Source organism: Vigna umbellata, chromosome 3 (genome assembly GCF_029865625.1).
Source record: "Vigna umbellata cultivar VRB3 chromosome 3, Vumbellata_1.0, whole genome shotgun sequence".
NCBI lineage: Eukaryota > Viridiplantae > Streptophyta > Magnoliopsida > Fabales > Fabaceae > Vigna > Vigna umbellata.
Window position 1 is genome coordinate 4,278,076 of NC_142167.1, and position 14,189 is coordinate 4,292,264.

The following is a 14,189-nucleotide window of genomic DNA, read 5'->3' on the forward strand; positions in this document are numbered from 1 at the left end:
CGTTTGACACCTAGGTCTACCTCAATCCAGATTAACTTGGCTCGACTAGACTCACTTGAACTAACTTGTTTAGATCTAGGCCTAGCCTAACTCGTTTGAGTGTGGATTGATTCCGACTTGAATGAACATTGACCTATCCAACTTACTCGAATATGGGTTGGTGCAATTTGAACCCAGATTAACTTGGCTTAACTTAGATTCAGATCCATTTAAGTGGATTTAAATATGATCAATCAACTTGAGTTCGATCCTAACCAACTAGCTTGAATTGATAATAGACTCAGATCAACCTAGGTTAGACCAATTTAAATCAATTAGTGCCAAATCTATTTGTCTCAAACTATGTCTATACTAACTTTACTCAATCTAAAATTTGATCAACTTAGTTAACTCTATCCTAGACCTAACTTTCTATCTTACTTAAATCTTACAAGATTTAACATTTCATAATTTAAATTAATATTGTTTAATGAAACTAATAAAATGACATGACGTAATTACATTTTTATTTCTTATATTTGTAATAATTTTTCAATATTTGAGGACAAACTGACTTCAAATGAGGCCCTCCATAGTTATAACAACTTATTGGCCTTTGTTGCCCAGATTAACCACAAGCACCGGATGACTTTGCAGAAAAACCTTTGGATCCAGAAGGAAAATAAGAAGGCCGTGAATAAGGAGTTATTCTGGAATCCGAATTACCTCTAGATATGTTCGGTTCATCCATCCTCTTTTGCTGATTTTGCTGACTTTCTACTTCCTTCTTCGTCTTTTCAAATACTCTCGCTCTCTCAATCAAAACTGGTAACTCTCGAATACACAAACACTTGTTCCACAATTTAATGTTGCCTCTCAACTCATTCTCAAACTTTCTGCACTTCCATTCTTCATTTGTTGCCAATGTATAAAATCTTAGAAGATGCTTAAATCGATCGGCATACTCAGACACAGTCATACTCCCTTGAACCAATTCCAGAAACTCCACTTCCTTTTCAAACCGAACACGGTTAGAAAATTACTCAGCGTAAAACTTTTGCTTGAATACTTCCCAGGAAATAAGTGTATCGTTTCCTTCCAACAACATCCTCATGTTACTCCACCAATGACTTGCTTCCCCAGTCAGCAAATACTCTGAATAATTCAACTTGCTCTCGTTCGGACACTTATTAGCATTGAAAATCCTCTCCATGTCTTTGAACCACTGGTCGACCTCATATGGACTGCACTTCCCACTGAACTTAGCCGGTTGATGTTGTAGGAAACTTTCTAAGCTCCATTCTTGCTGATGAACAGTAGAAGAAATAGACGACCTAGCTGTAGTCCTATCCTTCAACATTAAATCCACATACTGCTGCTGAGACGTCTCTGCTGAAATCCGAGCGGTCTCCAAGCGCTGTAGAGCCATTGTATTCTGTTGAACTAATGCAAGGTTCTGTTGAACTAATGCAAGGTTCTGTTGCTGCATATCTGTGATTATTGATTCCATCAATGTCATGGAATTAGGTGCATCCATATCCGTAGGTGAGGGAGGAGGAGACCTAGATGCAATCTACCGAAATTACAAGGATAAATACCCATCAGTCTAACTCAAGGACACTATTTAAACCGAACGCGGACTATAGCCAAAAGCCAAATCAACATAGCCAAGAAGACAATACATGACTGAACGGTGACAAATAATAGAACATTTGATCACAAGAAGGCCAGTATGAGACCGAACGGTCACTATGAAACCGAGCGGTCGAATACAATAAATAGAAGAGTCTAAAATTTCAATCAGAATTGAGAAAAGAAAATTATCTTCGGTAAAAGTCATGAGTGTGCACCCTCATTACTTCTAACAAGACATTCTCTGTTCTCAAAACTTCTAGTTATATCTAAAATTTGACTACCTAATCTTGAAGGAAATGGTATAACATACCATTTAGGCACAACTTTCCACAGGAAAGCCACGACAAACCCTTAACTCAGAGGTCGTTTTAGGAATTAACTACTCTGATACCATTAATGTAACATCCCAAAAATATAGCTTTAAACTATACTTAAGGATAATTACATTTACAATAAAATAGAACATTTACATGAAGATAAAGTTAACTTACAGTTATTCTAAAATAACTATAAATTAAAAACTTTACAGAAACCTACACTAATACAACCCATAAAAGCAGACCGATCGGTCATACCAGAGGTGTATCAACCGAACGGTCCTTTAAACATTGTATTACACCGAATGGTCCTATACGAAATGCAAAAACAAGTACAAGACCGAACGGTCTTACTCTTAGCGAAAACCCTCCTCTCCTGCCAACGCCTACTCTAGAATATCTTCTGCACACTCTGCTCACACCCAAGGGGTGATCATTGCAAGGACAAGGACGACCGAATAGACAACATGACAATACAGGAAAATAAGGGTAAGCTAGTGTAATTTAATTAACTGTGTAAACAGATAACTCACATAAATCTGATATAAATCAATAAGTCCATCTTGCAACAACCAATCATACATTTCCAACCATAATCATACAAAAATGCATGCAATGACTGTTCACTTTACTCTGACTGTCCGGACTGTATGAATTATGTAGCTACGACGTTCTTGCACTCGTGGAAAGGTAATATGGAAAACCATCAGAATTACCATAGCTAGAAACCCAAGCCGCCACACGAGGTTAGCCCTTCATCCCTCAGTGTAGCAGGAAACCCAAGCCTACACATGAGTTTAGTCTGATAGCTAGAACTCCAAGCTATACGCAACCATGCCTCCTGCTTTTCTCACCACATGCGCCATCATTCTCTACTTGAGACTCGGTGACCATTAGAATGTCATGATGAACGACAGCTTAGTCTGACCATATTCATACTTTACAATTCCATAACCATTTATGAGATATTCCTCCTTGGAACACTCGTTCATATCCATATAATACAAATCACATCATACTTCTTCATATTCATACTATTTCATTCATGTCATATTTTAAATACCATACCTCATTAACAACATATTTCCTCATACATCACATCTTTAAATAAATATCACACATAATAGTAAAACAATAATCCCACCTTTGAAAAGGACCTAACGTGAAAGATCAACATAACCTATGAATAAGACTGAACGGGAGAGCACTCCCAATATGAGAACATGATCGAGTGGTCATTTAGAGAATAAGACTCAAGCAGAAGTAGAACACTTGAACTTATATCATGCACTTATGATTTAGAACGAACAATATTGGTTTAGACCAAACACTATTAACTTAGTACAAGTACGATATTGAGCACTGGTATGAGAACGAGCGCTCATAAGAGACCACACAACTCAATAATATCGATCGCTAACTCTATCATAAATATTAGTAAAAACCGAGCACTATATCGAACGAGCGTTGGTTTAAGACCAAGCACTTACCAAGACAGTACATGACTGAGCGCTATCACTAGCATAACGTCTAGTACAAGACCGAGTGCTATCACTAGCCTAACGGCTAGTACAAGACCGAGTGCTTAGTGCATCACTAAGCACTAATAAGACCAAGTGCTGGCATCTGACCGAGCACTACCGAGACCGAGCGGTCAATAACAGTTACAGCCCATGACAGACTGAACGCTATATTAAATAAGAAAAATCAATACTAGACCGAGCGGTCATAAATGAGAATACACAATAGCATAACTCAGTTAAGACCTAGCACCAGAGTAAAATCGAACGATCAATTAAAGACCTTCAGTAAACTACCTAATTCTGCAGAATATCTGCAGAATTATAATCAACACCCAACCCTTACCAATTTCACTCGGCCACTGAACTAGAATCATACAGAAACCCCAAACCTCATGAGCATATCATATAACAGTCCACACCCAAAATTACCGAACATCAAACAATTCAATTTCACATACATGCAACATCATCAAACAACCGTTCATACATCAAAACTAAGTAATTAAATTATCTAGCTTCCCTTACCTCTTAATCGGATCGAACAACTCTACCACTTTAGAAATTTGCTCTAATACCAGAATTCTCAAGAACCTACAGTTCACTGATTTTCGGTAACGAACCAACCCAAAATACCAGAAAAGTGATCAAAAATCAGAAGAAGAAGCTGATGAACACATGCAGCCAGAAATGTGACTTGCATGTGTCAGATAGTTTCAGAATCCTACAAGAACCCAGAGATTGAGACTTACCCGTTCTAAACGAGACGTTGATCGATGAAAATTGAAGTTCTTGATACCAGGGGTGATTGAGTATGGTCAGATGATTGAAAAGCTGAAATGAGATGAAAATTTTCTAGAGAGAAGGAGGAGAAAAGAAAAGGTTTGAGTTTTTAAAGAGATACAGATTATGAGAAAATGGAATGAGCTGTGGTTTAAAATACTTAAACTCTTTTAGTTGAGACATATGTCCCTCTCTTCCAAGTGTCATTTTTAGGGTTTTACACATAACATTAATCAAAATTTATTACAAACATTATCAATATCAACAATTTTTTAACTTTTAACAATTATTTAAATAATCTTTTAAATTTGGTAATAACAAATTTATTTTATCCAAAATAAAGAAATTAAAATTCACTAAATCTAAATCACCTTATCCAATCTACCTTATCGAAACTACATATTTGAACAAAGAAACAATTTAAGATGACTACAATGTAGTTGAAAACATTAGAATTTGTAAAACTTCATATCCAGCCAAAGGTTAAAGCACTAGAGCCGCGCTCATTTGTCTTTTAACACGTAATACAAGTGACAAGAAAAAAGCAGACGAGCATATATAATTCAGCCATTGGAATGAAATGGAATACTGAATTAGACCTACTTTCTGCTATAACATTACAAAAACTATTTTTTAGCATTTGACTCCCTAATTAAGCACCTAAGACTAGTTATGGACAGCTGCAAACTAAATCAACTATCACACAAATCTTTAAGAGAGTTCATACAATCACAAATGAGTGCAAAATTCCTCAAACAATCTGTGGCTTTCTTCAATACATAACCCTAAACTACTGCCGAAAGGCATCAAGTAAATTTGTAATCAAAAGATGCATGCTACTTCCCAAACCTAATTGAATGCACATAATCATCATGAATCTGTTTGTTGTTGTTGGGGTGGTTGCTGTGGCTGAGGTTGTGTATGGGGCCATGGCATGAAAGCCATGGTAGGTCGAGGCTGCTGTGTAGGATATAGCGCTGCTTGATCAACTGGCTTTCCCATTATCATCCCAGGAGGTCCCACAGGGTGCTGTGGAGGTACATAGTAATAGGGCATATCAGCAGGAGAACCCACTAATGGAATAGAGGCCTTGGTTATTCCAAGTCCTTCCTCTTTCAACTCGTCTCTTGGAATAATATCAACCAAGAAATCAAAAACATCGTTTCTTGAAATAGCAGCTGCTATATCATTCTTTTGTAAGGTTCTCCTCTTGTTCTCTTCTGTGTGAATCCAAGAACGTAATGTCAACTCTAATATGAACATTTCACATGCTTTTGCAAATATGACTGGAGCTTCTGCTGAAATCATTCGGACATCTTCATCAGCTTTCATTATCTTTTTAATTCGAGCAAGAGGAAGACTGTGATTTTTAAAGTCAATGGTTTGCTCGATTTCTTGCATTTGATTAGACCAGAACATTTGCAGCTGCTGCTGTTGGTGCTGCAGTTGTTGATGGTGGAAATGTTGAGCTTGCTGGTAAGCAAGCTGGTGTGCAGAACTAGAGAAGGCAGCAGGAGCCTGTGTTGGGGAAGGAACAGCTACAGCAGGTGTGCCAGCAGCCACTACGGGAGCAGTCTGGTAGTGAGAATAGGTCATTTGGTTAGCACCTGCAGCAACTCCCATCACATGCTGCTGCTGTTGTTGCTGTTGCCGCTGCCGAGTCCCCTCTGATTTATTCATGATGATTTGCTGCTTTAAGATTTTACCTTCAAACTGTCCTCTCTATAGTTCTATAATAAAAATAAAACAGAAAACCTCATCATATGATATTAAATTGCAAGGATACAGGTTTTATAGAGGTCAAAAAAAGTCATTCAAACAGTATATTATATAAGAATACAGAAAATAGTCTCTAAGATCAAATCCTTATTGATTCAATATTTTCCTACTTACAAAGTTACACAACACCGTATCACATTAACTGAAAACAGAAGCGCAGCACAAAGTCAGAATTTTTTTTTATCTAAATCATTGATTAATGACGGTTAATAAAAGACCAATCTTTCAAACACTAAATTGTAGTAGGACAGGTGTTAAGTCTAAAAATATGGAGACCAACATAAAGGCATATCATAATGAACAAGTTTACCTCTATCATCAGGTTTGTAAGCATTTACATGAAGAGCATGGGTACTTGGTTAAAACATAACTTATGAAACAACGTCAATAATACAAATAAATAGCCTACCTACAGCTTCCCGTCACTTAGCAGGTAAGATGAATCTAAGGCCAAAATTATGCTATATCTTTAACATCTGGCAAGGCATACAAAGGATCAAAATTTTGGCAGTCATAACGCACAAAAGAAAAATGGGTGATCAAAATTAGTCATGAAAAGATCCAAGTGTTCAACCTTAGAAGACATATTAATAATAAATGCCTACACCATTTGTTATCAATCAACAAACTAACATTGATGGACCCATAAAAGAGCAAACCAAAATTAAAACTGCAGAGTGCAAATTGCATTCAGAATCCAAGTCCAAAAACAACAGTAACATAAGTTGAACACTTCAAAGAAGACCGAAGAGATAAGAGGTCATTATTGTGTTTTTAATTCATAATTTTTAATCATGAAAAGTAAAGACAAAGAAAACTCCATTAGTATACGAGAGCTAGAATCATTATGCATGCAGGATCAGAAATACCCGTTATGGTGCTTTACATTTCACACCAAAAGCGAAACGAAAAGCAGGATGTAAAAGCCTGCTCTGTTGCAGAACCATCAAAATTTCAGAAAGATAGCTAATTCTTTACCTCCCCACAGTATTTTAGACCCTTTCATTGCTGATTCTCAAAACAAATTGCTATAATCAATCCAAAATTGAAATCAAACAAGTTTCCTCACTTCCACCCGTCCACAGTAAAACACAAAACTTCGCGTCTCACAAAATTCATGCAAAACAGTTAACCCTCTAATGCATGCATAGAATGTAATCGCAATAATCGTTCATTCCCAACAAAGTTGAGACCCAGAAATTCATGCACTTCTATAAATGAAAATAAATAAACTCCTCTAGAACTTTTTTTTTCAAACAAGACTATCAAAGTCACAACAATGTTAAACTCAGCTCCATAACGATCCAAACGAACTTAGATAACCAAAACAAGAATTTGAAACGCCCGAGATACAAAATTAACACTTAATAACAAACAGAAATGATAAAAAAAAAACTTCATTTTCACTTTCTCCGCGGATCACGAAAAACAAACAAGGAGAATCAAGGGAGAAATTTACCCATAAAAATTGGGCGAGGCTATGCGTTGGAGTGTGGGGTCAATGGTGGAGAAAACCCTAGGCGAGAGAAAGTAAGGGTAAAGAGAGAAGAGTGGGGTTTGGTTTCAATATAAGGAGGTAGACAGTGAAGTTGAAGAGTGTGTGTGCGTTTGAAATCAAAGTTTGTGTGTGGAGGTTCTAGAGAGAGAGAAAGAAAGTGCGCTTCTAGGAGGATCTATCTGGTATCGACACGTGGCGAGTGTTGAAAGTTCTGACATTCGAAGGGGAGTATTCAGAGACATGTGGTGTAAAATTAGTGGCCGTCACACTATTTTTGAGAACGACTGCGACGTTTCTTGGTGTCGACAGCGCATGCGCGTAAGGGGTGGTTTCGAAATACCAGAAAAAGTAAAGCGTGTTATGGAATTTCAGGCACGCGCCATTGTGGGAATTGCGAATAAGTGGGAGAGAACTTTTTACCCTTTTGTTTATTATTATCCATTTGGTGAATATTAAAAAAAATCTTTGCTAAAATGAAATTTTATAAAATGTCTCATTAAAAAATATAATTGGTTTTACTGAGATTTAGAGCGTCCATCTTGTGGAAAAAACTGTATGATGGTCGAAGAAAATTTTATATTCTATGTGTATAGTATCTACTACGAGAATGCATTTATGCTTCTTACAAAAATTTCACATATATTTATAGGGTTTTATAAAATCTATTACAAAATAAAATATGATAAAATCTTACTAATAAATTAGTACGATAATAACAATAATATATTATTTAACCAAATTGACCACGTTATATTGATATATATAAAAGAATATTTATGATATAATTAAATTATCGAGATTTGACAATATATTATGTTAATATACAAATACTACGTCAATAAATATTTTTGTTAATATTATTTAGTTATTTTAGGCTAATAAGCTTCATTAGATTAAACTCTTTAGTATATTTGTTGTTTTGGATAACTATACAAGTTCTTTCAAGCTTGAAAGTTTGATTGACAGGTAGAGTGAACTTATTTTGACAGTAATTGACCATTTGGTTGAGTTGTAATCAACTTTATGTTTTGTAGGTGGATTGACTGTTTGGTTAGGTTGTAGTTGGTCGGGTTTAACTTTATGCTACTGCCTTAGATAGGTTTAGGTGTTGCATTTGCAGTCTTTAGCTTGTGTTATTGTCTAGGTAGGCTTAGGTTCTGTGTTTGTAGGCTTGTCCTATGTCTAAGTAGACTTAGGGGTCATGTTTGCAGGCTTTAACTTATATTATTGTCTAGGTAGGCTTGAGTGTTGCGTTTGCTGACTTGATTTGTGCAATGAATTTTCTCAATATAGATGGAGAATAGTTCATTCCTTGTTGCTTTATGAAGTCCACATACGAAGAAATATAAGCATCAATTATATATCCCATCAACGGTAACAAGTCGTTCAGACTATTACTCTCGCATAGAGGATATGATTACAATACAAAACAGTCTAAACACTCGTAGGTGTTTCTCTCATCACTCTTTTTCTCTCACCTTACACAAGTAAGCAAATGATATAATGAAGCACTATAGGGATGTTATACTTTATTTTTCTTCTCTCTTCTCTCTTGTTACAAATACAAGTAGATCGATATTTCAATGAGGCTTGAGAGATATTTTTATGTGTTTCACTTTTTCACTCTCTCTTCTTCCTTCAAGTGGATGTTCTGATGAAGCTTGAGATTATTCTTCTTTTCTTGAGCTCTTCTCTTTTTCACTTTCCTTGATTTGAGAAATTTAGCTTTAATAGCTTAAAGAGATTTCCTTGCTCAACGGAAGATGAAATATCTTCATCTCTTCATATTTTCTCTCCCCTTCATCATCTTCTTCGTCTTTCTTCTTGCCTTCTATTTATTGATGAGTCAATATTTTTTTGATTTCACTTAGCTTATTGTGCTAGATTTAATCAGGGAATTGAGCTAGAATGTCCAGTATTTTCCCATTTTTCCTAATTGTGCTTAATTTGATCAGAAATTCTTATTTTAATTAATTTGAATTATCTGAGACTAATTATTTGCATTATTAATTGTAGGGAAATTGTTGGATAATATTTGGGACATTTGGAGGTGAAAAGAAAATGCCACATCAATTATAATTTAAGTTAAAATGATTGAGGAGGTGTGAATTTCAATTAAGGGGTGCAAACGGATGAGTGGAACGTTGGGATGAATACGTGGTGCTTGGGAGAAGAAGGAGGTGCACACGGGTTGGGCTGGAATTCACGTCCAGTAGAAGCATCTTTCTTTTTTTTTTTGTTTTCAATTGAAGAAGAGTTGGTTGGAGCAACGCACATGGTCAAGCATGCCACGGGTGTTGCTTCCTCCACCACCACACCTTTCTCCCTCCACCTCCCATTTATTATTTTGTCCCTAGGTAAAATTTTATTTTTAGGGTTATTTTTTAATTTTACCCATTCACAACCTATTCCACTAATAACCTATTAAGTAAAATACTTTTCTTTCATTTTAACATTATATTTCTTCCTCTCTCTTTCGTCGTTGTGAGATACTACAAGTTGCAAAGGTTGGTGGTGATGGAAAGAATTATCAAGCAGTCTCCCTCTCGTGGTGCAGTGTCGCTCTCGTGGTGGAGTGTGGAGTGGTACAGTGCGTGTGTTGCTTCCTCAAGGTGAGTATTCGAATAAACTTTCAAATAAAACCCTAAAATAAAAAACGTAACCTTTAAGACATCCTTCAACGGATGTCAAAATCCTTCAACGGATGTCAAAATCCTTCAACGGATGTCAACATCCATTTAAGGTAAAACGAATGTCAACATCCATTTAAGGTAAAACGGATGTTGACATCCGTCCGTTTTACCTTAAACGGATGTTGACATCCGTTGAAGGATGTCACCTCCGTTTAAAAGTTACGTTTCTTATTTTAGGGTTTGTTTTATTAGTTTATTCTTTATTTTGGAAATATTTTAATAATTTAATTTAAATGTTTTGATTTATTATTTTTGAATATATTTTTAATGTACTTTAATAATGTAAGGAAAATGAAGAAGAAAGAAACGGATGAGGAGAAGTGAAACGGAGAAGACAAATGAGGTTTCAGAGTAAAACGAAAGACAAATTGTTAAACAGAAATTAGAGATGGAAAGATTGGGTGAATGAAGTAAAGTAGAAGAACTAGGTTTGAAATAAATTAAAATAGTAAAAGTAAAAAATTTTAATCTGAGGATATAATTGGAATTAAAAAAAATTGGGGAGGTGGAGGGAGAAAGGTGTGGTGGTGGAGGGAGCAACACCCGCATGCCACGGCCTCCACCCATTTATTTCTTCGTCCATTCAAAGTCCAGCACGTGAAAAAAGAGCCCAACAACAACACGGGTTATGTCCAACAAGCTTCAAGCGTCCAGCAAGCACAGCAACACACGTCCAGCACTTCCACGGTCCAGCAAAGAGAAATGGTGTGACGGGTTGCAAGTCCAGGATGGGTGTTGCTCCCTCCACCACCACACATTTCTCCCTCCACCTCCCCACATTATTTTAAATACAATTATATCATTAAGTTAAAAAGATTTTTACTTTTACCCTATTTTAAATAATTTGAAACCCTAATTTTACTTTCCTAGCACCCACCCACGAAACTCTCTTCCCCTTTCCCCATTTTCGTTTCACCTCCCGCACTTCCATTCCTTTTTCTTCCCAATTTTTTTTTGGTTTGAAAGCTTCCATTGCCGGTGTGAAGGAGCGTCGCCGCCGTGGTGTGGAGGAGTGTCCAGAGCATCAACCAGCAGTGTGAGAAAGTATACATCAACGGAGGTGACATCTTCAACGGATGTCAACATTCGTTTAAGGTAAAACGGATGTCGACATCCATTTTTCCTTAAACGGATGTTGACATCCGTTGAAGGATGTTGACATCCGTTGAAGGATGTTGACATCCGTTGAAGGATGTTGACATCCGTTGAAGGATGTTGTGTTTATTCGAATACGAGGAAGCACGACACACACTGCACCACTCCACGGCACCACGAGAGCGATACTGCACCACGAGAGGGAGGTTGCTTGATAATTCTTTCCACCACCACCAACCTTTGCAACTTGTAGTATCTCACAACGAAAGAAAGAAAGAAAGAAATATAATGTTAAAATGAAAGAAAAAGTATTTTACTCATGTACGGGACTATAATAGGTTATTAGTGAAATATGTTGTGAATGGGTAAAATTAAAAAATAATAACCCTAAAAATAAAATTTTACTAAAGGACAAAATAGTAAAGGAGAGGTGGAGGGAGAAAGGTGTGGTGGTGGAGGGAGCAACACCCGTCCAGGATTGTCCAGCGGCTTGGAAAGAAAGAGAACATGCGGTGGCCCATGAGAACGTTCCAGCCAAGGCATGGGTGCACACAGAAAAGTCCAGCTTGCTGGAGAGAGGCGTTGATGATGGTCACTCATTTCTTCAATCTAGCAAGGCTTGGGAACAGCTCGATTTTGGCAAGGAGTTGGAAAATGCAGCAACACGACCCATGAGCAAAACAGCAGCACGTCTAGAAGGGTTTTTATTCCAACAGCCTTGTCTTTGGGAGTAGCTCTCGGCCTGGAGAGGGAGCAGCAGCGAGGTGCTTCATTTTGGATGTTTTTCTTTTAGCATTTTGGAAGAAGAGGCCACGTACACGGACGGAGAGAATGGAAGGTTATGGCTGATGATACGTTGGTGGAGGCAGCGGGATTGATTTTGCTGAAATGGTGCACTCAAGCGTCCAGAATTTTTGGAAGCACGGCTGGAAAGAAAAAGCACACGGTGATGAATTGTTTTTTTTAATCTTTGCTTTCACTTTGAAGAAAGAGGAGTTGGCACATCAGGAGGGAGTAGCCCCCGAAAGGGTTTTCTTTTATTGTATTGATGTTTGGATGAGAATGAATTTTATATTCCAATTGTTGAAATACCAAAAGCATTGAATGTGCCACCGGTTGAAGTTGTTTGCTATGAATCATCATTCACGTTTTTTTATGTTCATCATTAACTTTCATGTGTCCTTTTTCTTATACTTTTCACGTGATGAGGTGTCTTGAGAGAAGACATACTTAGCACTTCATTTATTAGGCATTTCATTTACTAGCTTTAGATGCATTTTATTTATTAGCTTTAGGATGCATTTTATTTTCTTTCCTTGAGAAATGCACACATGGTGATTGAAGCCTTTAAAAGAGGCGTTAATTCATTTTTGCTTTTAGTGAAAAAAATGCTTATTCATTACTTGGGAGTAGGGATGGCAATGGGTCGGGTCGGGCACGGATAGTGCCTACCCGCAACCCGACCCGACAAAAAAAAATCCACCCGCTACCCGACCCGCTACCCGCACGGATACCCGCTTAAAAAATATCCGCGGGTATTTTAAAACCCGCGGATACCCGTGGATATCCGCGGATACCCGCAAATATTAAAAAAATATATATTTTAATAAATTATTAAAATAAAATTTAAATAAAATTATAAAAAATATATAAAATATAATATAAATTAAATTAAATATAAATTTTAATTAAATTTTAATTAAATTTTAATTAAATTTAATATTGTAAAATATAAATTAATGTTAATTTTAATTAAATTTAGCTTAATAAAATATAAATTAAATTTTTATTTTTATTTTTTTTCGGGTAGCGGGTATCCGCGGGTACGGATAGTATAATATCCGCACCCGACCCGTTTATAAGCGGGTATTAAAATATCCGCTACCCGCGGGTTGCGGGTAATAAATATCCGCGGGTATCAACTATCTGTCGCGGATTTTATCCGCGGATATCCGCGGGCGCGGATTTTTTTGCCATCCCTACTTGGGAGGTGTTGTTACAGCTTTTTTTTATGAGAGTTCCACAAGCTTACTTCTTGCATTTTAATTTGTCATGTTGAGCATTTAATTTTACTTCCAAGCTGTATTGTGCATTTTATGTTCTAGTTTAAGTGGTGCATTTGAATAACTTGAATTGTGTTTGGATATTTATCTGTTACAGTGTTCAGTCTAATGTTTTCATGCATTTTAATGCTTTCAATTGTATTCGGTTGTGTTTAATTTTCATTTTTGATTTCGTCATTTGCATTCACAAAATCTTTCACAATCCCCCCCCACTTCGTGTTTGACCTAAGTCCTGAACCACATTTGGTCCTTGAGAGACGACCTAGGAGTCACTTCCTAGTAATATACTGCATTAATTTTGCAAACAACTTTTGTGTGAGGTGCGACCCTCTCAACATTTATACACCTTGATGATATAACCATTATGATGATGCTTGTCTTGAGATTTGATAATATGACCGTTTGACAAAGCTTGACTTGAGATTTGTTCTTTTCTGGCTATTGGTGTAGGTCTCACTCATAGCATAGTGTCTTTTGTTAAAGCAGACATGCTATTCAGATCTTTTATAAAAAGTAGTTTTGACTTATCTTTTTGGCATAGCTTTTGATGACTTGATCGGTCCTTCTTTTGCCTCATTTTTTTTTCTTCCAACATTCATTTTGATATGTACAAGATAAGAATGATGAGTTTGTAGCAGTTGTCCTGCAAAAGATAGAAACATGTATAACAAGTATGTCCTATTTTATTTACTTCAGTGTTTTTGAATTTTTTTATCATTTGTTTAGGATTTTGTGTTTCTCACATAGAGGATATGCTTATGATACAAAACAGTATAAACACTCGCAGGTGTTTCTCTCATCACTCTTGTTCTCTCACCTTACACAAG

At 36.5% G+C, this 14,189-nt stretch overlaps 1 protein-coding gene across 3 annotated transcripts; it reads right to left on the reverse strand.

The window, feature by feature from the left end:
- Positions 1-4,919: 4,919 nt before the first annotated feature.
- Positions 4,920-7,632, reverse strand: NF-YC2 (nuclear factor Y, subunit C2). Of its 3 annotated transcripts, XM_047326471.2 has the most exons (3): positions 7,473-7,628; positions 6,423-6,489; positions 4,920-5,964 (listed from the first exon to the last, which is right to left on the reverse strand). In XM_047326471.2, the coding sequence occupies exon 3, from the start codon at positions 5,912-5,914 to the stop codon at positions 5,105-5,107; it is 810 nt and encodes a 269-aa protein (XP_047182427.1). In that variant the 5' UTR covers positions 5,915-5,964; positions 6,423-6,489; positions 7,473-7,628; the 3' UTR covers positions 4,920-5,104. The 3 variants fall into 3 exon arrangements, with proteins under 3 accessions (XP_047182427.1, XP_047182426.1, XP_087966536.1); XM_047326470.2 differs by lacking the exon at positions 6,423-6,489 and having other exon boundaries at positions 7,473-7,632; XM_088110410.1 differs by lacking the exon at positions 7,473-7,628 and having other exon boundaries at positions 6,423-7,466.
- Between the last annotated feature and the right edge of the window lie 6,557 nt (positions 7,633-14,189).

Excerpts from the sequence above, each read along its gene's own strand:
- NF-YC2 (XM_047326470.2), bottom strand. The coding sequence starts at position 5,914 with ATGAATAAATCAGAGGGGACTCGGCAGCGGCAACAGCAACAACAGCAG.